The sequence below is a fragment of the Musa acuminata genome, chromosome BXJ3-9 (genome assembly GCF_036884655.1).
Source record: "Musa acuminata AAA Group cultivar baxijiao chromosome BXJ3-9, Cavendish_Baxijiao_AAA, whole genome shotgun sequence".
NCBI lineage: Eukaryota > Viridiplantae > Streptophyta > Magnoliopsida > Zingiberales > Musaceae > Musa > Musa acuminata.
This window is the reverse complement of record NC_088357.1, coordinates 39,127,578-39,153,343: the sequence shown is the minus strand read 5'-3', so window position 1 is coordinate 39,153,343 and position 25,766 is coordinate 39,127,578. Positions and strand designations below refer to the sequence as shown.

Here is a 25,766-nt window from a genome sequence, read left to right as displayed (position 1 = left end):
AGTTTAAATAGCTTTTCCTTTGGCAAGTTGCATACTTTCCATGATGAAGGAAAGATACTAAAACCTGTGACTGCACGTAGGTTTTTGCATGCAAGTGTTCTTTTACACACTTGCTTAAATATTTAATCGCTACATCAATGGCTTGTTAGGTTTATTTCCAGCTGCAGAAGTAAATGTATATGCCATATTCCTTCACCCAAATGCTTGTTAGCCAACGACCGGCTTGTTTGCATTTGTATGGCATAAAATGCTGGTAATTCTTCGATGGAGATGAAACCATGGCAAGTTTCTGTATCATTCAGAAGATGATGAACAGACACCAACAAAGCTGCTGCATGAGTGGCTTCAGTTGTTGAGATATCAACATTGCTTGTTTCTGAAACCGATGAATTTTTTGCTTTCTTTTCTGCTTGTTATCATAGTCTGTGCTGTCATCACTATCACTTTGAATCATTATATTTATCCTATGGTTCCTAACAGTTGCTTGTTGGCCTTATCAGATCAGACTAGTTTTATGATCAAGCATGCACATCATCTCCTTCTTTCTTGCTCTATTATGTTGTCATTTGCAGTAGGCAAGATGTAATAACATGGAATCCAACAAGCTTTGGACTCTACCCATGTCCCCCCTTGGATGCTGGGTCTCATGATTCACTTGTGATTAGATCAGAGTAATAACAACGGTTCCCTCAGTATATATCCCCACAGTACTCCCTTGGCCAAAGAGCTTCTGCACCAAACTAAATCAAATGATTGCAGATGTTTTCTTCTATGTAACATTTCCCTCCTTGGCCGCTGCATCAATGGCTTCTTTTGAACTGTCTTTAAAACATTATATTCTTTGTGAAGAAGACAACAGAAACATAGGCGTTGGATGAAGTTTGTATCATAGAACAAGTAGGGTATAGATTGCTTGTGAATTCTAGTGCTTTTGTGTCAATGACACAGTTAAAGAAGAAGAATCCTCTTCGTCCATAAATAATTGCTGGTTGGGAGGGAAGCATCATTAGATGTTCCCCCCACCCTTAGGTTTATAGCTGTAACTTAATTGTGATTCCTGTTCTATAGCCATTGCCTTGTTCTCTAAAACACAATGAAGTCCAAGTCATGAGCTTTTCTTAGTTGATTAATAGTTTGAAATCCTAATAGAATTAATAAAACTTATTAAATGAGATCAGTCTTAAATTAAGAAATCCTATACATACGTACGATGGATATAACCGAAGGTAAATTATACACCATTCTGGAATAGTAAATGGTTGATAGATTAGGGTTCCTATTTCTGAACCAATCACATAAAGTAGGGAGGAGGAGGAAGTTGGAGAAGAAAAGAGCCACCGGCCTTGTCTTCCTCCTCACTTTTCAGCCATGGTGGCTGCATGCAACTGACCCCACTAATAGAGTGCCCACTTTGGTGCAAAGGAAAGAGAGTATTAGTGAGCGGGGTACTGATTGTTTTCATGTGATCGGTCTTTCTGCTACTTGTCAATCCAGTGCCAAGCAAGGAATAAAGATAAAAGTGTGTCAAAGTGCCTTCAGAACTGATGCTGGACGACAGACTTCAGAAGAGTATAATGTATTAACTTTCCTGTTCATCTGAATTATTTTTCCTCTCCTACTTATTATTGGGATTGTTTAAGGAAGAAAGACAAAGTGTCTTCACTAATGCTGCGGAGGAAAGACTTCAGATGGCCTGCATTGTGTCTTTAGCTCAGAAGACTATATATAATGTATGTTCATCTGATCATTCTTTCTCCTACTTGTTAATGGATTGATAAGGAATAACAGAGAGAAAACGATGATCGTAATTAATATTTGCAGTTTCAGATCGAAATGGCTTCACTGATGTGGCAGGAAAGGCTTTCAGATGGCGTGCATTTGTGTCTGAGCTATATAATGTATGTATGAACTTTACTTCTCATTTGGTTATTCTCTCTCATACTTGTAATACAATGCATAAACAACGCTGTCATGTATGCATAGGATATTCATTAAAGCGATACAATATTTTATGTAAGATTTAGGATATTCGGTAACTTATAATTACATATGGTCAGTCACTCATTCCTCCTCACTTTGTTGCTTGGGTTTTCACCATCCTCCAGCTTACTGTTCTTGATTCGTTTCTTGACCAAGTTATGATCAGGGATTATATTTTTATTATATTGTGAATTAATTAAAATATAGTATTCATCGACATCAGCATCAGATTATTTTTTTTCTTTTTCGCTTTTTTTAGTTCTAAACACTCCCGTCAAATTTTATCAGCCGTCCATCGATCATCCAACGGTTCCTATTGACCGATGTTAATATAGATAGGCATTTCGTATTCATGTTTCTTCTTTGCGCAGTAATCAAAGGAACACCTCCCTCCGTCTCCGTCTCTCTCTGTCTCTGTCTCCGTGATAAATAGCCCACACGCTGCTTCCATCAACTCGAATTATCCTTTTCTCTCGAACCCAGCCAAGGATCGAGGGTTGCCCGGCTCCCTTCCATTCTCCGATGCCAATGGCACTCTCCTGCTGTTAGACTTGGCGTCGTATTGTATCTTTTTCTTCTTGAGTCTTTCTTGGCTTCGAGCGTTTTCTTGTTCTTCGTAAGATTGCTCACGGAGATGGCGAATCCGCGATGGAATTCTCAGAAAAATGGATACGGAACCGCGATTTGGGCCGCCAAGATCGCTTTTTGCGTCATCGGCATTCTCTCCTTTTGCGCCGCCGTCCCTGTCGCTGCCGGCGCCCTGGCCTCCGCCGTACCCGGCTTCTGGGGGTCGCTCCGGTCCTGGCTCGCACGGCCGTACCTATTCATTGCCGTCCACTTCATAATCCTCGTCATCTGGAAGCTCTCTGATCAAAAACAGCAGCAGCACCAGCATCACTGCGAGGAATGGGCGGTGGAGGAGCACATTACGGATTCTGGGAATCCTGCAAAGGTCGAATCCTTCAACCGTTCGCATACGGCGCCCCTTCTACGCAAGCCCACGCCGGAGATCTGGCCGTCTGCGACGAAGGTGGGGGTTCCGTCGGTGGATCCCGGTGAGTCCTCGACGTCCGAAGCGTCATGCATCACGACGGAGTCCGGCGAGAGGTCCACGGCTTCGTCCGCGTTTATGGCCAAAAAGAGCGCCGAACCAGAGTCCAAGAGCAGCATTACGGTGATGGAAGAGGAGGATGAGGCGGTAGCTGCGGCGACTGTGGCAGGGATGGCGAATGACTCCATGGAGGTCACATGGAAAGCGATCGCGAAGAAGTCATCTCGGGCAGCAGCGGTGCCACCGGCGGCGGCGAAGTCGAGGCAATACGCTAGGCAACCGGAGCCGCCTCCCCCATCCACGGGTCACGACGATTTAAACCGGCGATTCGACGATTTCATCAAGAAGAACCACGAGCAGATTCGGCTTCTCAATAGCCGGCGGCGGTAGCCGGAAACGGCAAATCACATGTTATACCGATTTCCATTAGCTTAATCTTCTTACTAGCTCGTTAAGCTCTTCTTATGAAAGCTTCCAGTGGAGGAGGGAGGCTGCTCTGCCGCTAAAAATCCAATTTTTCAGGTAATTACTGTATGATTCATTGGCCAATGAACACTTTTAGCCATTGAACGCTGCTACTTCCTGGTTATGCCAGAGATTTCATTGCTTTCAGACAGACATAATTGATTGCTCTCAGTCATCTTGCCCTCTTTTCTGTTCTCTTTCTGCTTACTCGAGTTGAAGTAAAGCATTCAAAATTTGAATGAATTGCCTCTTCCATATGTTGTGATGCCTTCTTTCTTCTGTGTTACTCTGACAGATGAGATGCGGGAATTGCAGGTTCTTTTTGATATGCTGGACTTGCTTTTGGACTGGTGTTGCTGATTAGACTGGCTAGTGGTTTGTGCTGATAGATGGGGGTGTTTGGTAGCCTTCAGTCTCACCTTTTGGTCTTCTGCTTGGTACTTTGAGCTTACTGTTTGATGTAGTTTTGCTTACTAAATGATACAGGATTATGTCCAGACAATGATTTGAAGTGCATTTAGAACACTGCAATTATGGATATAAGTTGGTTGTATCTAATTTACTGTGTGGTTTTTCTGCTTTTAGATTAAGGCTTTTGCAGCACATTTTTCCATATTTGATTATGGTCCTAGATTTTGATGTCTTGGCTTTTGTCAGACATGCTTTTATTTCTGTTTATATTACATTGTCAGACACTATGATATATACTATTCGGTACAAGCAGTTCACCTCCTATTGATTTGAAGCATTTGGGTTGAACTGAAAAGGGGGGGACTACTGCTGCAATCACTTGAGGTGGTAATTCCTCTTACACATGATATCATCTAAAACCCATCTGACCTGCTACCCCTCTTAGACCGAGGAACTCTTTCATTGCAGTCACCACACATCAACATATGAACTCATCGAGGAAAGCATGAACATAAAATTGAGCATCCATACTGTCGTTGTAGTCCAAATTTATCATTCTTTCCATGCAAATGCTTCCTTGAAAGAAGATACTAGAGCTTGATATCATCATGCACTGATCGTACCAATCAGATGTATATAATCGACATGAAAGATGAAAATGATTGATGGACATTGATTAGGTAGAACATGTTTCAAATACCAGCAAAGCCAATGAAGAGAAGCTCCAGAAACTAATATGTCCAGTATTTGATGTTAGACAAAAAATTGCCAGTGTAATCTTTTCCTTAGTCCTGAGGTGAATTACAACTTTCTAGTTTCTTTAGCACTGACTGCCGTCGTCCATTGACCTATTTACAGCAGGTGAGAGGAATATATCTTCTTCCTAATTTCTGGAACTAAGGTTGATTGATTTAATTTGCAGATAAATGCATTTACTAGATGACAGTACTTATAAGATTGTCCTTGGCATATTTTTCTGAGCATAAAGTGGTCTTCAGAAGCTTTGAACCTTTGTTTACTACTTGTGTCCTAAAGATACATTTTATGTGTGTTCTTGAATGAACTATTGTTTTGTGCTTTTACACTTATTTTGTTCAGAAGAGAACTACTTTAAATTCATCTGTTTTCAACTCTTTTAGAAGATTCTTGTGTAATTTTAGGAACAACATCTGAGAAGACATCTGTGAGAGAGGTGTGCACAAGAGGTCATTTCTTTGATTGTTTGGTTTCTTCTGCCCATCAAAGTCTGCCTTGATCATCCATCATGACAAGAATATTCTCAACATTAGCTAGTTCAGGACAGCTTCTCATTTCATGCTACATTTAGGTATCACTGTCTTCCTTATATCCCTCCAAAATAAGGAATTGTATACATATATATAAACATGTATGTGTATATATATGTATGTGTATACACATATATATGTATATGTATATTATATATATATATATATGTACACACACACACACACACACACACACACACACACACATATATATATATATATATATATATATATATATATATATATATATATATATATGTATATATATATATATATGTATATATATAAATGTATATATATATATATAAATGTATATATATATATATATATAAATGTATATATATATAGTGATAATCCTACATTGTAAATGAGACTTGAATTAATTTATTTGCATTTTTAAGGTTATTAATAGTCATAAAATAAATAAATAAGTAATAATGAAAAGGCTATTAATAGAGTCACCATCACCTTTTTTTTTATTTTTTTAAGTACTAATTATATATTATCCTATTTAATTAGTTATTTTTAGTATTTCGATTATTATATTTTCAAAAGTTATATAGGGAACTTTAAACTTATGAAGGTCAAATATTTAACTTTGTTTTTCTCATGCTATTAACTTTGTTGAAAAAAATACTATAGGATTTACCATTGAGTACATGCTGACTCAACCTCACTTCGATTTACCACTGAATACATGTGGTATTTCTGTGTGAGAAGAAACATGATTAAATATTTTACTTTCATAACAAAAAAATCTAATATAATTTTTTATCATGTTTTAATCATTTTAATCTTTATGACGAATGCCATTCATGTTTTAATGATACAACCTTTGTGTCTTGCTATACAATATAAATAAATGATAACATCAATTACGGTGTTTGCAAATATTGTATGCCATAGTTTGCAAACGTTATGGTGTTTGTACTCACGTGTAAGTACTAAAACAACGATTTTGGATTAATAATGAGTACATGTCATTAATAAATGAGAAAGTATTTCGGATCATATAGTTTTCCTATATGTGTCCTTACAGATTTTTAATATAGCATTCATATGCATTCCTTCCATTAACATCCATCTAAAAATCAGGTTGATCACATGTAATTATAGTTGACATTAACTGGTTTGAATTAAAAGGATATATAAATGCTTAAATCACCTGATAATAATGTGGAGTTTTGCTTGTTATAATTAACTGATAGTTATATATTGTATTTATCAATTTAAAGTTTAGTTGAGCATATATTGCATTACAGAAATTCAATTATCGTCGAACTATCTCAATCCATTAGTATAATGATGTTGAAATCCATGTATAATAATATCTAGAAAAATTGAGATTAAATAACTAGTTAAAATAGTGAAAGGTATTTTAGATAATTAAAATTTAGTTAATATTAGTTTCTTTGAGTTAATATTATTGGATGGATGTTAATGAGAGTGACACATATTGGAAAGCCTTTACATATATATTTTTCAAAGAAAAAGAAAAATATAATTTTAAAAATATAAAATAAAGGTGTATTATTGGGGCACAAAAAATGGCTAAAAAGATATTTGTTGTTCCTAACAAAATGTGCTAATAAGTTGGTTCTCTTCCCAGAAAATATGATCAAAAGAATATCCTTGAAAATACTATGCTTGATGCAAATAATCTTGACATAGTCAATCAAGTGTGAGTTTTATCCACTCATTGATCATCGATAGCTTCACCCTCCTCTTGCTTATCACAAGCATTGAGTTTAATCCACTCATTGTTGAGTTATAAGGATATGATTTTTCTTCCTTTTTCATCAGATAATTATGAATATTTACACATAGGGTATTATCTTAAGCAAAATCATTTAAGGGTTAATCTTAACACCATTGAAGGTTGGCTCATTTTTTGTTCTTCCAAATCAACCAAAGACAATAGACTATGAGGGATCTAAGTATGCAATAGTCTTTAAATTCTTCTTTTTTTAAAAAATAAATTTATTTCTTCAAGATTCTATAACACCTAATCTCTTGTTTATCAAAAGGAGAAGGGAGGTTAAGCCAATTTACTATCCTACATCTGATTCCCTCCATATATGTATGATATTTAGTAAAATATTATTATAATATATACATGCATGACATTTATGTTCATATTGAATAATTAATTTCCAGGGAAGCTTTTAAATATTTAAAAGTGTGTATATATATATATATATATAATTAAAAGGGTAAATATGGTATTTTAATCCTATTAAATTAACCTTTAAATTTGCTTATTTTTCTAATCTTTATTCCTCCGACGACGACAAAGGGGAAGAGGTATTCTATGTCGGGGATTAGCTTCTACTTTAGCCGTCCGATTAAAATCCAGCGGTCTATGAGATCTTGGAGATGCATGATGTGTCACTGTCGCCCCGCCACCGTCAAATCTGCTTCGTGCGAACAAAAACAGATTCACTGTCCCAATAAAATACATTTTTGAGTCGAAAACAATTAAAAAGACCATATTTTTCCATTAAAATAATTAAAAGACCATAGGATCATCCGATTCTTTTGTGTTCTCTGTGTCTGATTCGGATTCTGATGAGATGCGTGATTGTTCTGGATAATACTTCGATTCCTTTTTTGTTTATTTGATTGGATTTGTTTCAATCGATTTCATCTGCCTTTTTCGTTTGCCGGATGGCGGTGGAGAAGGAGAGGTCTTCGAGGTGTAGTTGGGTACGGCGACGCTGGGCTTGGCTGTCAACATCCTGTGACAGCTAGTCCTTGTACATCCGCTCTTCCTAGAAGCCCCCGATTCCCTCGAGCGAGTCGCCGTTCCCCCCAACCGACGCTCAAATCTATCAACCCATTTGAGCAAACATCGATCTCTTTCTCCTACACGAGCAGGTCGGTGGTTGCATTCTCCGTGCCGAGTAGTTGAGCGACTTGTCTCTCGCTGGGTCTTCTTGGCTTCCCTGTACGGGCTTCTGCACCGGCCCCTCTCCGCCGCGGCCGCCGTCGCCGTCGCCACGGCGCTGCCCGACCACGTCTTCTCCCTCTCCAAGCAGTCCGAGCCCGACGCCTTGCCTCCGGCTGTCCCAGCACCGTGTTCGAAGCCTGCAGCCTGTCGAACATCTATTTCCGACGTCTCGCTCTTGCTCGCCGATAACAAGCGCTCCGTCCGCTCCTCCTTTACCATTGCTTCGCCGGCTGTCTTACTCACCCCGTACCAGTACGCGAAGCTAGCTAACCCTCGAAAGAAAGACGAGTGCTCACTGACCCTTGCGTCTTCGCAACCAGATGGTCTCTACCGATGGCATCTGCCCGACCCCAAAGCCTACGGAGTCGCGGAGAGCAACGGGTGCTCGAAAGCAAAGTCTCAGACTGCGGTGATCTTGCTCGGGTGGCTTGGAGCTAAGCAGAAGCATCTGAAGAAGTATGCAGATTGGTACACTTCGAGGGGGTTTCATGTCGTCTCTTTCACGCTCCCCTTGTCCGATATCGTGAGCTACAAGGTTGGGAGCAACATTGAGCAGAACGTGGAATTGCTTGCTGAGCATCTGGTGGATTGGGTCTCGGAGGAGAGTGGCAAGAGCTTGCTTTTCCACACCTTCAGTAACACAGGCTGGTTGATGTGTGTCCTCTCACGAATCTTGCATTTTCCTTTTTCTTCTTTTTCCGGGAGATTTTGCTGTTGACATGCTTTCCTTTCGCATCGTAGATATGGTGTATTACTCGAGAAGTTTCAGAAGCAGGAACCCTCTGTAATTGGAAAGATCAAAGGTTGCATTGTGGACTCAGCTCCCGTTGCCGCGCTCGATCCTAAGGTAATGGCTTTATTTGGACTAGTTTTCTGATTTATGCTTCATTCGATTTGAGTATTAGTCGGGTATTCAATGTTGATGTTTTGCATTGGTGTGACCTGTGATAATTAGTGTATAGTTCAATGGCAATCTGCTTGTGTTCACTTCAATTCTAGACTTGCCTTGTAGATTTATGTCATAACTCAGACATATCCTTTTCTCTTTATCGCTGTCTGTGTCTAGACTTATCTCCTTATCAGGGGATAAAATGTTGTAGTTAGAAGAGGTGAGACAAGTAGTAGTAGTGGTTTGAGCAGAGATAGAGGTAGAGGAAAAACTAACAAGACTTTATTGTAAACTATAAATAAGGATTTAAATATCCTTAATATCACTAAGGACATTGCTTTGTATAGAACTCAATGGCCAATGATATATGTAGTCAATCGCACATAGTTGAGATGTTATAACTTGTTCTTGTTATTTGTTGTATTGTCAGCTTCTATCATTTTCCAATTAGTGATGTTTCTCTGAAAGAAAAAAATGACTGATATTGTTCAATAAAATTGACTTACTATATTTATCATGCTTTTGTTGATTGTCTTTATTTTTTATTGCCAATGGTTACACATCTAGAAAGTTCACCTATGTTTTATTGGTACTAAGCTAAGCTTTGTCATGCTCAAATATAAGGACACATTATGTGTGCTATCTGCTTATGCTAGCAATTTTTTGGGGAAAGGGTCATGGTGCAGTTTTTGGTATTGTTGCTAGTTCTTGCAAATTGGTGAGCTAAGTATTTGTTGGGAAAAGACATGTTAAAGCAGAATAATTCTTTTCCCTCATTGTGTATCAAAATGGTTTCGTCAACAAAATATCAATTTGATATCAAAATGCTAATATCAACTAGAACAATATAAACAGTAGAGCAATAAATCAATTACACAGTGAGACCAAATTTTTAACGTGGAAAACCCAATGCGGGAAAAACCACGGAACCGTAGTCCACCTCAAACTTCCACTATCAATAGTAATGATAACAGGTATACAATAAGTTTTCTCTAAAATAGTAAGAGGATCACAATAACATCAAGATCATATATCTTTACTCAAGAATAGCATATCTTCATCACATAGGATAGATCTCAAAATTTTAGGTCTCACAAAGTGGATATAACAGGAAAGTACCTCAGAGAGGGTAAACTGCAGATCAACATCGTTAGGATTGTAGAGCTTGCTGCAAGGATTCTCTACATAAAATTTGGGCCAAAACTGACAATGTTTGGCCATTAATCGTAAAGCAAAAAACTCAACATCCTAATCTTTCTCTCTCTGTTCGTTTCTCTCTCTTTGCGTGCCGCCACTACTGCACGCGTTCGCTTGTTGCCACTTTCTTTCGTTTTTTGCCCTATATCTCTTTTGCCTTTTAATTAATGATTTGGGCTCACAAGGCCCAATTGTCTAAGCCCACATATGGGCTGGACCCAACAATTCTCCCCCTCCAGCTTATATGGTGGGCTATACTAAGCCTGCTCTTCGCCTATATGCTTCAAGTTTTTTCTTAGGTAAAGACTTTATCAACATATCTGATTTATTATCATTGGTATGTACCTTTTCCAATTGTAATTCTTTCAACTCAAGTACATCACGAATCCAGTGATATCTCACATCAATATGCTTAGATCTAGAATGGTATGTTGAATTCTTAGAGAGGTGAATGACGCTTTGACTATCACAGTAAACAGTATATCCTTCCTATTTCAAGCCCAATTCCTGTAGAAACTTTTTTATCAATAAAGCTTCCTTACAGGCAAGGTCTGTCGTTTCGTACCGTACTGGCGTTTCGACCCGGGCTCGGTACCGGTACGGTATGGTGTACCGAGCGGTACACTCAGCTACAGTGTTGCTACAGTTCTGATACAGTGTTGCTACAGTATTTCTTCATAAACACACAATGATCAGATATGGTTCTATCATACCTTTGACTCATCATAAAGGAATTAAACTTCTTGTACCACTGTCTAGGTGCCTGTTTGAGTCCATATAAGCTTTTCTTAAGCTTACACACTAGATTTTCTTTTCTCTTGACTTTGAAACCTTCTGGTTGCTCCATGTAAATTTCTTCTTCTAAGTCACCATGAGGAAATGTTGTTTTTACATCAAGTTACTCAACTTCTAAATTTAAACGGACAGTCAAACCAAGAACAACTCAGATAAAGGACATTTTCATAACTGGAGAAAATATTTCTTCAAAGTTAATACCTTTCTTCTGACTGAATCATTTTACAACTAGTCGTGCCTTATATCTTTATTGTAAGCTATTATTTTCAGACTTCAATTTGTAAACCCATTTATTCTTGAGAGCTTTCTTCTTTTTAGGCAACTTTACCAAGTCATAGGTATGGTTCTCAAGCAAGGATCTCATTTCTTCTTGCATGACTTTAATCCACTCATTCTTATGCTCATGTAGAATAACTTCTTGGTAAGTTTCTGGCTCTCCCCCGTCAGTAAGCATAACATACTCATGTAGAGGATATCTGGTAGATGGTTGTCTCTCTCTAGTGGATCTTCTCAATGGAATCTCAACTGGTGGTGGAGGTGCTTGTTCAGTTGGTTAAGCACCATCAACTATAGGAGTATCATCACTTGCATTCTCACCACAATCTTCTTGTTCATCTCCCCCATGATTATCATGAACTACAGGTGAAGGAATTAGACCCAAACTCTAAGGAATATAAACAGAGGTTTCTGGCTTCTCAACATTATCACCATCATCAAATAATTGGTCTTCAAGAAACATAACATCTCTTCTTCTAATAATCTTCTTGTTCACTAGATCCCATAATCTATACCCAAATTCTTCATGACCATATCCCAAGAAAATACATGCTTTTGCCTTATCATCAAGCTTGGACTTCTCATCTTTGGGAATATGAACAAATGCTTTATACCCAAAGACTCTCAAGGGATTATAAGATATATTTTTTCCTTTCTATACTCTATCTGGAACATCACATTTCAGAGGAATTGATGGAGAAAGATTTATCAGATCAACTGTAGTTCTTATAGCCTCCCCCCAAAATGACTTCGGTAACTTGGCGTGGGAAAGCCTAAACCTAATCATTTCTTCAATGGTTTTGTTCATCCTTTCTACCACACCGTTCTGCTGAGGAGTTTTAGGAACTGTTTTCTCAAGCCTGATACTAAGGAACCTGCAATAATTCTCAAAAGGACCCTTATACTCGTCACCATTATATGATCGAACACACTTTAGCTTTTTGTCAGTTTCTCTTTCAACACTGACATGTAACTCTTTGAAAACATCGAGTACCTGGTCTTTAGATTTCAAATCAAAAGCTCATACTTTTCTAGAATGGTCATCAATAAAAATAACCAAATAAAGAGCACCTCTAAGAGTTCTAGTTTGCATAGTACATACATCAGTATGAATCAAATCAATAACATCTGATCTTCCAGATGATGGATATGTATGAAATGCAACTTTATATGTTTTTCTAGCTACGCAATAATCACAATATTTAAGAGATGTACCTTGTAACTCTGGTAAGAACTGCTTTCTAGTAAGAGTTTGAAGTCCCTTCTCGCTGATATGACCAAGCTTCTTGTGCCAAAGATCTATACATTTACCATTCTGAATTGCATTAATCTCTCCTTTGTGTAGCTTAGCTTCCATGACATAAAAAGAGTTAAGTTTCTTTTCTCTTGCCATAATTAGAAAACCTTTAGTGAGTTTCCATTTGCTTTCACCAATATAATGTGCAAATCCCTCATCATCAAGTTTAACTATAGATATCAAGTTAAGACGAATATATGGAACATGCCTAACATCTTTGAGTATCAATTTGTTCCCAATACTGGTCTCTAAGCAAATATCTCTAATACCCATAATCTTAGATGTACCACTGTTTCCCATTCTAACATTACCAAAATCACCAGCAGTGTAAGATCTGAAAAAATCACCATGAGAAGTGACATGAACTGAAGTACCAGAGTCAATCACGCAGTTACTGTCTTGAGTTATAAGACTGACACAACCATCATCACAAACAATAGTGATATTACCTTTAGCAGCAACTGTATTGGTCTCTTTCTCATTTTTCTTCATTTCATTCTGTTCTCGCTTCCAAAACCTATACTTTTTTTTCATGTGAACTGGCCTATTACAGTGAAAACATTTGATATCTCTTCTAGATTTAGATCTTCCTCTATAACAATGTGGATTTCTGTTATGACTTCTTCTACGCCTTTCTTATTTTTCAGTAACAAATGCACCAGAAGAAGATTCACCCTGTTCTTTCCTTCTGGCATCTTCATTTAGCAAAATGTCTTTAACCATATCTATAGTTATAGTCCCCTTTGGCGTAGAGTTACAAATTATCACCACATACGTTTCCCAACTTTCTGGTAAAGAGTTGAGAAGTAATAATCCTTGCATCTTATCATTTATATTCATTTTCATAGCAACCAGCTTATTTGCAAGACTCTGAAATAGGTTTATGTGCTTAACAATATTACCATCATCTTTATACTTTAAATTTACAAGCCTTCTAAGGAGAGAAATTCTATTTCCCACTATCTTTTTCACAAAGAAGTTTTCTGACTTTTGCCAAACAACATCAGCTCTGGTTTCATCAAAAATATGCTCATGTAAGTTTATATCCATCCATCTTCTAATATAGGCAATAGCTTTTCTATGTTGAACTTCTCATTCTTTATCGTTCATAGTAAAAGGTTTATCTTTACCATTGATAGGCTTATACAAATCTTTGCAATAGAGTAAATTTTTCATCAATATGCTTTCAAGTGGAATAATTTGATGAGTTCAATTTAATCATACCACTTGTTGGGAAAAAACCTGTTAAAGCGGAATAATTCTTTTCTCTCTTTGTGTATCAAAATGAGTTCCTTATCAAAATACTAACTTGATATCAAAATGCTAATATTAACCAGAACAATATAAACAGTAGAGCAATAAATCAATCACACAGTGAGACCAAATTTTTAACGTGGAAAACCCACGGGACCGTAGTCCACCTCAAACTTCCACTATCAATAGTAATGATAACAGGTTTACAATAAGTCTTCTCTAAAATAGTAAAAGGATCACAATAACAACAAGATCATATATCTTGGCTCAAGAATAGCATATCTTCATCACATATGATAGATCTCATCAAAAGAGAATTCTAGGTCTCACAAAGTGGATATAGTAGGAAAGTACCTCGAAGAGGGTAAACTGCAGATCAACACCGTTAGGATTGTAGAGCTTGCTGCAAGGATTCTCTACATAAAATTTGGGCCAAAACTGATAACGTTTGGCCACTGATCGTCAAGCAGAAAACTCAAGATCCTAATCTTTCTCTTTCTCTCTCTCTGTGTGCCGCCGCTACTGCACGTTCGCGTACTGCCATTTTCTTTCTTTTTTTGCCCTATATCTCTTTTGCCTTTTAATTAATGATTTGGGCTCAAAAGGCCCAATTGTCCAAGCACATATGGGCTGGACCCAACAGTATTTCACCCATGAATGGTGTAGGTTTGGGCTTCAGGCTTTTCTGCTGCTCTTTTGAAAAAGATGTGTGTGTAGCAACAAAGGGAATGGTGAGTTCAGATGTTACAGGAAGGGGCACGACAACTGCTGATGGTTCATATGGGGATCCTAAACCTACAGTCACCGAAACTGCTTTGTTAGTGGCCTTGAAGAAGTTCTTCGAGGTGGTTCTAGACTTTCCCACTATCAACAGGTAGAAATTATTTTCAGATTGAATGGTGTGGTCTTCATCTGCAAGCAAATTATCAGCATCTATTATATGATTCATCTTAATTGCTAATATGAGGGTGGAATAATTCTTTGGAAGCTCAAACAATCTGGAGGAGTCTAGACATCGCATGCAAATAAATTGATCGTAAATTAAAAGTAGTCTTGAAGGGATAAATCGTGTAAACTGAGATGTTTAGGTTGTTGCCATGGGAACATTTGAATATTTGATAACATTTGCTGTCATTTGTGTGCTATGATCTTTGTCCACTGCTAAATCATGGAAATCCAGTAACTAATTGATGGTTTTCTGGCAACTTCTACAGGAGATTGTCTGATGTGCTAAATTTACTAACATCAGAGCAACCAAAGTGCCCTCAGTTGTATATATATAGCTCTGCTGACAGAGTTATTCCTGCAAAATCTGTGGAGTCCTTTGTAGAAAGACAAAGAAGAGCTGGGCATGAGGTCAGGGCATGTGATTTTTTGTCGTAGCCTCATGTTGATCACTTCAGAAGCCATCCAGGTCTCTACAGTTCTCAGCTTGTCAACTTTCTGGAGGATTGTGTTATCACTTGTTGCAGAGATTCTTCATAAAAAAGTGTTTTATCATGATTTGTCTTTTACATTGATATCATTCTTTTCCTGGCTATTAATTTACACATGCCAGGCATCATCAGATTACAGAAAACCATTTCTTTTGGTGAATACTTTTAGAACATTTATTCAAAAGAAGAAAGATTCTCGCTTTCCTATTGAACTTTTTGTTGCTCTTGAAATTGTTGCAGTGCTCTCTTAATTGATGTTATTGCATGCGTTTTATTGAATGGAGAAACGAGTGGGTGTTATCAGAGTGGCAAACCATTTGCCGGACATACAAGTACGATATGTGTAGAACTTGGAAATGTGTCATTTGTTAATGCTGGTGAGAATAATTAACTAGTGGAGTAGAAAAAGGAAAGAGCTTAGTGAAGTTTGCAGATACTTGAGGTTGTATTGAAGTAAGATGAAGTACAAAGACAATTGCCTGCCATATGTCTGAACTTGTATCAATTATGATAAAAAACAATTGAACACTGTTTATGCTGTCATCTGCATCCTATTAATGACTAATCAAATTGTCTTCTCTTTTGTGAAATTCATCCATTAGTTGGCTGTAAATATGGCAATCACACTTTCTCTGTGTTACCACTAATCAATGGTCTTCTCTTGGCTGTAAATATGGCTGTAATCAATGGTCTTCTCTTGTTGTGTCTGTTACCACTCTTTTTCTCTACCTAATTCTTAAGATTGAAGTGTCCCACAAATTGTCAGCATGAACTCTACCAAGGACAAGTTGAAGTTTTACATGATTAAGCATTATGCATTAGTGGTTGCAGGAGATGGATGAAGGATTCTATTCTCTGAATGGAACTGAACCTGACTTTCCGAAAACCGAAAGTAGTTTCAGTAGGAAGTACAAGAAGAAGAAATGATACTTTCACCTCTTACATGTACAAAAAGAGTAGAATGAAGGAAAGCAGCTTCCAAAATCTAGTGAATAGTTTTACTGCAGAACTCCTTGTGATCTTGAAATTGCTCTTCTTAGATACTTCAAGGATCTTTGGTAGCTGAGGAATCCCATAAACCAGAACTCAAATTCATCCACAGTCACTACTTGGATATATTTTTGGTTAGGCTTTTGTGAGTCCTCACAGAGGCTGGCTCTTTTCACCCTGCCTACTGGGATCAAAACCTGTGAATGGAAGTCATTGAATTCAGTTGAACTTTCAGAACAATTTTCAGCTCTGTTTCCTACAATCATAGCCTCACCAAGATTGGATTCCAAAAGGAAGTACCTTGTAAGGAACTCTGGCCAAAGTTCCTCTGGGAGAAGTGATTCTGATGGATCTATCACTCCTGAAAGCAATCTTGTGTGTTGAAATAAAGAGCAGTCCTGCTATAGGACCAGCTGTGGTTGACAGATAGCACTGGAATGCTTGCAGCAGCTTTTCTCCTTTTTCAACTGAGAAATTTTGCCTGTAAACTCTCTCAATACCTCCGGCTTGAAGAATCTTTGCACCCAGGCTCAGTTTTCCCTTCACAATCTCTGAGATTTTGGGTCCTAAACTCACTGCAATTTTACATGAAATTAAAAGATGCGAGTCACTGATGCTAGTCTCTTGCTACTTGGAAACTATCTTTGACAGGACTAATTGTTTTCTACCTCTAAACATGAACTCCCAAGTAGTTGCCACACAAAACATACTAAAGACAGCATTGCAGAACATTTCACCGTAGGGAAGCTGTAAACTCACCATGATCTTTGATGCCCTTAACATAGCTGTCTGCCTTTTTGCTGAACTTGCTCATCCAAGCAATAGGTGAATCCACTTCTGCATCAAAGTAACTCTTTGAGTTTCTCCAACACAATATAAATAATATGTAAACAACTTCATATGAGAAAGATGATATTACTTTGTTCATACTGGGAGTTGTATGAAGTGGATTGCAGACAGAGTCTGTTGAGCTGAGATTTTCCAACCATTTCTGCTGTGATCGACCTAATAGGAATGCCTACAGCTTGATCATGGTTTGTGTTCTTCATGCTGAGATGATGCACCAGAACTGCTTCCACTAGTAGAGAGGAGAGAGGAAGAGATTCTTGAATCCAATAGACCAGTGAGGAAGTCTTTTATAAGGTGAAGCAGAGTCAGCATGGGGTCATCAGCTATAAAGGCAATATGATGAAGCCAGAAAAGAAAAATAAAGGTGAATCATCAATTCATCATCAGCTAAAGAAACTTTCAAGAGAAGAAAAGGAAAGTCCCCAAAGCTCTCATGCGCTTGATCTTCATCATCAACCCTGCAGCATTAATCAAGTGAACATGTTCTCATCAAAGCATCCAGCTAGCATTGATGAATCTTCTCATCTTATTATGAAGTTAGAAATAGATAAAGTCTCTTGCTCATAACATAGAGAGACATGCCATGTGCTTACATCGAGCAAAGGCACCTCCAGTCTCTTTTTGAAACTAATTACTTGAAGTCATCATATTATGCTCCATGGCAGCATGCAGCATGGCTGACCCAAGAGTGAGTCAGCAGCTCACTAAGCTGTCCTTGTTTGGTGACTTTGTAGAAGCTTTTCAGCCAGAGATTAGACTCAGATTTCTTTGCTTAGCTGGAGAGAAGTGTAAATAGTTCATGCTGAATCAGATTGGTGGAAGGAAGTGATCAAGGCAGACTTCTGATGAAAGGAAACTGATTGTGATCAATCTGTGGAAACAGAAAAACCAGATGCACTGTGAGACCCAACACAAATATTTCTCTATCCATCTGCATTTGGGAAGGGTATCCTAAAGGCCTCCCACTAGAACTTGTCTCTTCCAACCAAGAAATATAAAAGTCTAGATAAGATTTGTTGGGGCCACAATTAACACCCATGTCTGAACCATTGTTATCTTTATCAGTTCATAAATCATCCATGGGACCCATAAATTACTGCAGAGAGTTGTCCAGTCATCTTTATTTCTGTATGTTGAGGTAATTGGAACCTATTCATTTTATTTCAGTTTGTGAGACTAAAACCAGAACATAACCAGAGATTAATAGTGCAATCTCTACATATATATTGTATATGATTTAGTCTTATTGGAGTTGAGACAAAAAAAGGTCTCGAAAAATTGACTGGTGCAACAGCATCTGAACCTGCACTTCTGTTTCTGCATTAGGATCAAAGAGCCACCATACAAGAGACAGGATTAACATTAGTCTAAGAGCTGCTCTTGTCTGTCTTTATCTGCAGCCACTCTTGAACACATCAAGTACATAAATCGACGTTCCCCTTGCCATTTAGACATGAAACAATTAAACAATATCTAACTCTGAGACTACAACATAACTAGAAGAATATGTCCTTGTACCTATCAGTTGATCTGAATTGATGATGATGAGAATGCATGAGACCAAGTAGCCCTTCCTGTCTTCTGTCCACAAGAACATACTGCTACTATCTGTTGGATGATGCTGGAGGCATTGGGTGTGGAATTGGTGGGGTGTTCACTGGGGCACCAGGGACCACAGTTCCAGAAACTGGGGCCCGCATGCCGTAGGCCATATGAGGTGCTCCAGGAACAGGAAGATTAACTGGAGTACCTACTGCTGTGAGAGGACCACCAACAGGCTGTCCAATGGTGGTTCCATACATGCCAACACCAGGAGCACCACTTGATGACTGAGGAGATTGCTTGATAGATTTCCCTGTACTTGCAACCGACCCGATATTCTGTCCGGTGATTGGCCCCTGAGGAGCTGATACATCGCCATTGACGACACTGGTGATATCATGGATGCTGGTCCTTCGGCGCTCTTTGTTCATGGAATTCAAACGAATGAAGTATTTCTGTGCATGGCTTGCGACCTGCGTAGGTGTTCTCGATATTACAAAGTTTCGAGAAATGCTCCTCCAATCACCTTTGCCATATTTTTCAAGTCCAAGAAGAAACAATCTGTAGAAGATCCATCAATAGTAATAGATTTTAACTGCTTCAGTTTAGATGTCAAACATAATGAATAAGTTGCTACTACAAAGACGAAAAAACATTTTAGTGTCTAAAACAAAACATGGAAGCATATTGCTGACTATTAGGCTTTTGCAAGTGTTAGAAAGCTTGTTCATATAGCTTGTGTTACCTCATGTGAAGCAGTCAACACTCATGAGAAGTTTCTATCTTATACTAGCGCTGGACCAATAACTGACATTTTAAGGAATAATAAGCTAAGAAGAAACCAAAATGTTGTAGTCAGAGGCCTTCTTGACCCCTAATTTTGACTTGTGTAACTCGGTGAATTCAGTAAACAGTAAAACCACAAATGATTTACTGCTTAGTTGACAATCCAGAAGTACAAGTAAAATATATCTTGTAGGGATAAGACTCAGGACATGTTATACTTCTCTTCATGAAGGTGAGAGAGCATTATAATCTCTGGTTCCCACTACAGCTAGTTGTAATATGCTTTTAAGATACAACTAGGGAAAAAAAAAGGATCTGAAACCCGACAGATTTGCTATTTTAATACCCATTCTCATATGTGGATTCCATGATAACAAAAGAAGGGATCTGAAACCTAACAGATTTGCTATTTCAATACCCCATCTCATATGTGAATTCCATGGTCTGAGCAAAACTAGGCCATGGCTTAATGGTTCAAACCTACAATTCATAAATCGATATACTGAACTTACATCAAAAGCAGTCTACCCTTACAAACCACAAAGAGTTTTGGCCCACAGAACAAAAAATAAAATTTGCTGCTCACATGAGAAAAGTTTATTTCATGAGATAACTCCAAATAATAATATATGCCTATGTCAGACTTGCTTGGTCAGGGAACCTTAGTCAAGAAACTAGCATGCCACTTGAGAAGCCGTAGTCCTGGTTTGAGCTTTCCTTGCAGGCTTCCCCTAGTAAGGCCTTCCATATAGTTTCCAATGATTGTCAAATTTATTCTGTGTCAATTCATTAAATACCAACTTACCAAGGACCACCATACAAGCTGTATGGTCCTTAGTCAAATATGAATTACATTTGGGTGTACCACCATCGAACAACATAAATTTGTAAGACCAATATTTGTGTGGTAGACAGTGTTAGAACAAGCAAATGTCTGAACAGCTGAGACATTATATCATCTTCCTTCTCAGTTCTTTTAGGAGTGAAATCCTATATCAATTAAGTATTTTTCCTTAGTTTTGAAAATGAATAAATAATCCCAAAGGTCAAAGTTCATCATAGAAGAAGGCAGAATCCAAGTGCCATGCGATGGTATCTCAACTGAAGTCACAACATGAGTAGGATAAATATGCCACTAAATCTGAAGGTAATGTAGACAATTCTTGAGGCTGTGTAACAAATCAGGGTTGGCAGTCTACCTTAAATCATGGATTCAACAAATTATAAGGTTCCAATTTTATGTCAACAAATTTCTAAACAAACTTACTTAGAGAAATGCCCCAACTAAATATCTGATCACACAGGCACTTCCATGGAAAAGCAACATAAGCAGTTGGCTTACTCGCCTATCTGCTTTATAGAGCAAACTGGTCCAGACAGAATTTTAATACTTCTAAAGGGTAAAGCAAGCATGGAGAACATTACGATGGAGATTACACTCCCCACCATGCGAACAAGAGAAGCAAGATACTGACAACAGATCAATCTCACAGCATTAAGAAAAGGTTGTCTTGTCTCTGGTAGAAATAAATCATATGATGAAAAAGACAAAAGTTCATAGCACATGAAAACTATGAATGTAATGCAAGATGCCTAGAAGACATATCATATCCACCAAAATATAGTATAAAAGTTGAATCAAGCCATTTGGCATTAATAACACATAAAATAAGAAGCAATTATCCATTGATAATCTCTCAAATCATATAACAATAAAGTTAGTTGTTATTACTTACATTTACCTGCTCACAAAGCAATACGTTTTTAATCCATAACTAGTAGACCACTGGCATCTTTATAGTAGCTAAACATTATTGGACGTTTTTAATCCATAACTAGTAGACCACTGGCATCTTTAGATCATGATTATAGTCCTGCTTTCAGTTACTAGATCATGCTATAATTCTCCATGACAGCCTTCACAAACAGTTAGTGCGTGGTACACCATGCTATAATTTTAACAGAATACATGACAAATTAGTAAACATGAGAAGTGCTAAAAAAAAACTATTGTTTTTTGTTCCTCGTTGCTGTTGGATTATTAAAATGGAGTTGTATCAGCATTTCTCTGTTATGAGGAGGCATCGTAAATGAGGATTTAAGGTGATGGTTACAATAATGGTAGAAAATGGCATTTGGAATCTGCAAATCTTCTCAAAGAATCCAGTTGACTATATGTGAGCATGTACAATACACAAGAGAGGACCATTGGAGCAAACATATTGTCTCTTAAAGACTTCCTCAACACTGGGACATTTATTAACAGGATTACTCTTTTCTTGTTCTTAAACAATTACCAAGTAGTCTTGCTGTTTTTTTTTTTTCTGAATGATAAAATTGGGTAACATAGTTTAATTGCACACCTTAAGTTATGGTGAGGAGGGCAACTTAGGTTGCAGAGAGATTCAGTCTCAAAATAGTTGGCTTGACTTTAGCACATCAGAACAAGCATCAACATCCTTCTCCCTATGTGGATGCAATTGAACAAGTATAGCAAACTTACTTGCCTGGAGTAGAATGTTTGGCAGAACCTGACATAAAGATATTTTTCTCCGGTTTAAGAAAGTAAAGGAAAAGAAGTTTGACTAGAATAAATTGCTAAATTAATGAAAAGGATATTCACATTCCAAAACTAAAACTCAGAATTTTTTTCCAAAGAAAGAGATCTAGGATATGGCTCGGCTTGTAATATGAATCCTACTCAATATATGGAAACAGGCTAGTCTGCGGAGATCGTCCCCAAACAAAATCAACCTTTTTCCATGAAAGAGAATTAGGACATAGCTTGGTCAAACACCACTGAATCCTACTCCATCTAAAAGCAAAAATTGATACTCTGCTAATATTGTCTTCATAGTGGGCAAATATACTGATTTTATATTCATTTTACACTAGATATGACTTATTCTGAAGTCAGTGGCATACCATTATTGAAAGCAAAAGAATTATCAACAAATTTTCACCCCAACATCGATCCTGTAGGTTGCTAATGTGACTTTTCATAGTTGCTTGTCTGAACAAGAACTTAAGTTTATTTCTTGGATGCATCATCTTTTTGAACCTATGGTATGTGACAACCTTCCACAGAGATCTTGGGTTTCTAATGATCGTAGACAAAATACTGTGGTTACATCTTCAAAGTCCACAGAAGTCAAGTGGATAATAACCAAATCATGTGACAACACAACCGATCCAAGACCCTGTATTAGATAGTTGAAGTTACAAGCTTAATATCAATTATAAGTTACAGCAGAAACCCAACATTTGTCTTCATTCCGTAGGGGAATAACCATTATCTTACCACTAAAAAAATAACATGAAGACACAATTCGAGAAGATAATAGTATGAGTGTTGGCTCAGTCTCAGTGCACAAGATCCACAAACTTGATTCATTGCTTAGCCCCAGAAGCAATAAGAACAAATCTAGATGCACCCTATAAAACACAAAGCACTATTTATTTGGGAGTCCTAAATCAACTAGCTCTTCTGAAGCTTATAGTACTCACACAAGTTCCATTCGACAAGAAAGTTATCCTCTGCTGTCTTTTGTTATAAGAATCATTTCCTGACCTAAGAATCCAAAAGCAGGTGCCAGATTTTTTTTCCCCTTATTATCTCAATATTTTAGAGGTTACGTGCGAAAAAATGATTCTCTAATAAGCAAACAGATCGAAGAAATACAACCAATTTTAGAGTACAGAGTTAACCTGTGTTCATCCTCGGTCCAAGCTATCCCCTTTCTGCGTTCTTGATCTGACCTCGATGCCTTCCCAGTGTGACCGTGATCACCATGTGGGTTTCCTCCCTTTTTACCACTACCACCATCATTAGCATGGTCACCACCTTCCGAGGAAGAGGGGTAGCAGGGTAGAGGGATTCTGCCAGACTCGATGCCATTGATATCCTCAACCAGAAGCTCATAGTGGTCCTTCACTTCCTCGATGGTTTTCCCAGGCACATCAGCTGCAATCTTCTCCCACCGGTCACTGCAATCCTCGGGGTGAGTTGCTAAGGCATTCTCGAATGCTTTTTCCTGCTCCCTCGTCCATGATGAACCGCAGCTTTCTTCTTCCATCGCCGTCTCTCCAATTAAGCATATAACTAGAAAATCAAGCGGCAAAAAGGATGCTCCAAATCCATCAAATTATGAGCACATGATCGGATCTTTCCTTTGAAACAGCCGTCCCACTAAATTATTTCGAATTAACTGATGGAAAATTGGATCCGGACTATGTCTTGAACAGCAAATCGACACCTGCTGGCTAACTGGCAGCTGGAAAAATCATCCAGAAAGGAGATTGTAAAGTAATATTGCCGGCATGGGGAAGGACAGATGTGGGAAAGAATCGAAGGGACCAACGCCAGAATGCAAAGAAACAACACAGACGAAGAAAAATCACCACTCCACAACAAAAAGAGAGCTTTCTGCAATCAACCAAGATTAAAACGAAAGAAAAATATTCTCACCTGAGGACACAGCGGTAACCAGAGGGAAATTGGGAACCAGAGAAGCCAGACAAAGAACAATAAAGAACCTTGTAAATGATTGGAAATCTTTGTGCTCACGGTCCCAAGTCCAAAGAAATCAATACAAGAATTCCGAATGATCCCTCACCCTCCCTACACAGCAAAAACCAAGAGTTTTCCCTACCCAAACAACCAAAAAGATGCATTTTTTGCCACCCCCCCTCTGATTGGTACCAGAAGCCGCATCTACACAACCATCACCAACTCAATCATTCAAGGGTAGTGATAGAAGATCTGATTCGCCATTTCAGCCTCCTTCCACAAAACGATGAGACCAACCAAACAAATGAGACCAAGCAGTTGTACATCACACTCAAAGTGAATTCCGGATATCATCATCATCATCATCCATGGAGCAGAGGCAGAGGAGGAGGCCCCACCTGCTCGTCCACCCACCAAAGACTGGACAAACCCTTAGATCCAACAGATTCTGTATTCCCTTTCAGAGCGGATAAAGACTACCCAACTCAATCCAAAAAAATCCAGAGTAAAAGCTAGAAAGATCCATGCAAAGTATAATGACTCATTAGCCATTCGGAATCTCCACAATATTATGTTTGCCATCAGAGATTCCTTTAACTCGGGGTGTCGCACACGCTCTTATCTTATGTGTAAGATACACAGTGGATATATTCTTCGAACATTAAGTATTATATATATAAATATTTATGTATAAAATATAAATTTAAAGAGATAAATATGGAAATTATTGATTATGGAGGTGCAACTTTATGTCGATTAATATGAAGTAGGGATGTTTAAGATTTATATTTCAGGAAAAACAAATGACTGCTGCCATAATTAAGCATAATAAATGTGAAGCAGCATTACTTCATTTTAACTTAACATCTGAACAAAGAAGGCTCAGAAATCACAACCGAATCATTGCGTTCGCTTTGCTTTCTAATTTGTGCGTCCATGTGTATCGATTCGTCCCACCCGCAAAGTCTTACTCGCGACGACTACATGCCGCCGGGTGCTTCGAGCCAGTTGCGTCCCAGGCGCGGCTGACTCTTTGTCTTCAATCTCCAGGAAGGTAGATCGGTGGAGTAGGTCGTCGACAGGCACGAACGAGTGCAGGGGTGCCGCTAGGGTCAACCATCTCTATTCCGTGCAATAGAAATGGCTCTTTGTCGGACGCATCATTTGAGACTTTCTGATACGTTAAACACCAATCATGTCATTCCGTCTAAGACTTGTTGATCTGTCATGGGCTGCTTAAACTGCAATTGTCAAGCTAAAATCCGTGTATGCTTCATAAGCACACGCATCCACAACATTTCCACCATGATCTTTAATCTGCGACCATGGAAATCTTATCCATGGAGCAAGTAGAACCGAGTAAAAGGCAACTCTCCCTGGCATCGTAAGCAACTGGTAGCTCCATTTCATCATCATACCTTCCACTCACGGTGCAGGGAAGTCTTCTTCCGTGCTGAGTCCGGAGATCTCTCTAGGCTTTGCATGTGTAATTATGCTATCCTTCAGGCCATGGCTCGATCGAGGAGGTACTGCAGCGGTCACAAAATGGAGATGGGAGCTTCCCTTTTCTTCATGAAAGGCAACCGTTCTCGGAGGTGATGACCATTAGCGGAACGAAGAAGATTAGTGGCACCACATGTCATACAAAATGTCTATCACTTCGATTTAAAACACTAAGAAACAATCCAAAAATAATTACAGCTGCAAAATCTGATAGCCAGTTTATGAATTTTCTTTTCTATAACTGTGCTTTAGATGGGTTGGCACACGAAGAAGTCCATCATTGACCAGCAGACATCCAA

General features: G+C 38.2%; 3 protein-coding genes and 1 pseudogene across 4 annotated transcripts; 2 read left to right on the top strand and 2 right to left on the bottom strand.

Moving 5' to 3' along the window:
- Positions 1-2,419: 2,419 nt before the first annotated feature.
- Positions 2,420-3,966, top strand: LOC135648464 (uncharacterized). 2 transcript variants are annotated; one of them, XM_065166193.1, is made up of 2 exons: positions 2,420-3,553; positions 3,792-3,966. In XM_065166193.1, the coding sequence occupies exon 1, from the start codon at positions 2,615-2,617 to the stop codon at positions 3,419-3,421; it is 807 nt and encodes a 268-aa protein (XP_065022265.1). In that variant the 5' UTR covers positions 2,420-2,614; the 3' UTR covers positions 3,422-3,553; positions 3,792-3,966. The 2 variants fall into 2 exon arrangements, with proteins under 2 accessions (XP_065022265.1, XP_065022264.1); XM_065166192.1 differs by having other exon boundaries at positions 2,465-3,553; positions 3,812-3,966.
- Positions 3,967-7,860: 3,894 nt separating this feature from the next.
- On the top strand, positions 7,861-15,501 carry LOC135649063 (uncharacterized; annotated as a pseudogene).
- Positions 15,502-16,112: 611 nt separating this feature from the next.
- Positions 16,113-18,275, bottom strand: LOC135649486 (GEM-like protein 7). Its single transcript, XM_065167881.1, has 4 exons — positions 17,197-18,275; positions 17,037-17,114; positions 16,578-16,852; positions 16,113-16,474 (listed from the first exon to the last, which is right to left on the bottom strand). Exons 1-4 carry the CDS (start codon positions 17,324-17,326, stop codon positions 16,286-16,288), a joined length of 672 nt encoding a protein of 223 aa, XP_065023953.1. The 5' UTR covers positions 17,327-18,275; the 3' UTR covers positions 16,113-16,285.
- A 149-nt stretch (positions 18,276-18,424) lies between these two features.
- On the bottom strand, positions 18,425-24,403 carry LOC103998511 (transcription factor SRM1). The gene is made up of 3 exons (XM_009419998.3): positions 23,923-24,403; positions 23,163-23,728; positions 18,425-19,229 (listed from the first exon to the last, which is right to left on the bottom strand). Exons 2-3 carry the CDS (start codon positions 23,528-23,530, stop codon positions 18,731-18,733), a joined length of 867 nt encoding a protein of 288 aa, XP_009418273.2. The 5' UTR covers positions 23,531-23,728; positions 23,923-24,403; the 3' UTR covers positions 18,425-18,730.
- Positions 24,404-25,766: the final 1,363 nt, after the last annotated feature.

What these genes read in the sequence shown, in the direction of transcription:
- LOC135648464 (XM_065166193.1), top strand. Translation starts at nt 2,615, where the DNA reads ATGGCGAATCCGCGATGGAATTCTCAGAAAAATGGATACGGAACCGCG.
- LOC135649486 (XM_065167881.1), bottom strand. Translation starts at nt 17,326, where the DNA reads ATGAAGAACACAAACCATGATCAAGCTGTAGGCATTCCTATTAGGTCG. An exon ending in CAACTCCCAGTATGAACAAA is followed by an intron (nt 17,115 to 17,196) that starts GTAATATCATCT and finishes ACTTTGATGCAG; the next exon opens with AAGTGGATTCACCTATTGCT. An exon ending in TAAGGGCATCAAAGATCATG is followed by an intron (nt 16,853 to 17,036) that starts GTGAGTTTACAG and finishes GTAAAATTGCAG; the next exon opens with TGAGTTTAGGACCCAAAATC.
- LOC103998511 (XM_009419998.3), bottom strand. Translation starts at nt 23,530, where the DNA reads ATGGAAGAAGAAAGCTGCGGTTCATCATGGACGAGGGAGCAGGAAAAA. An exon ending in TGGACCGAGGATGAACACAG is followed by an intron (nt 19,230 to 23,162) that starts GTTAACTCTGTA and finishes GATCTTCTACAG; the next exon opens with ATTGTTTCTTCTTGGACTTG.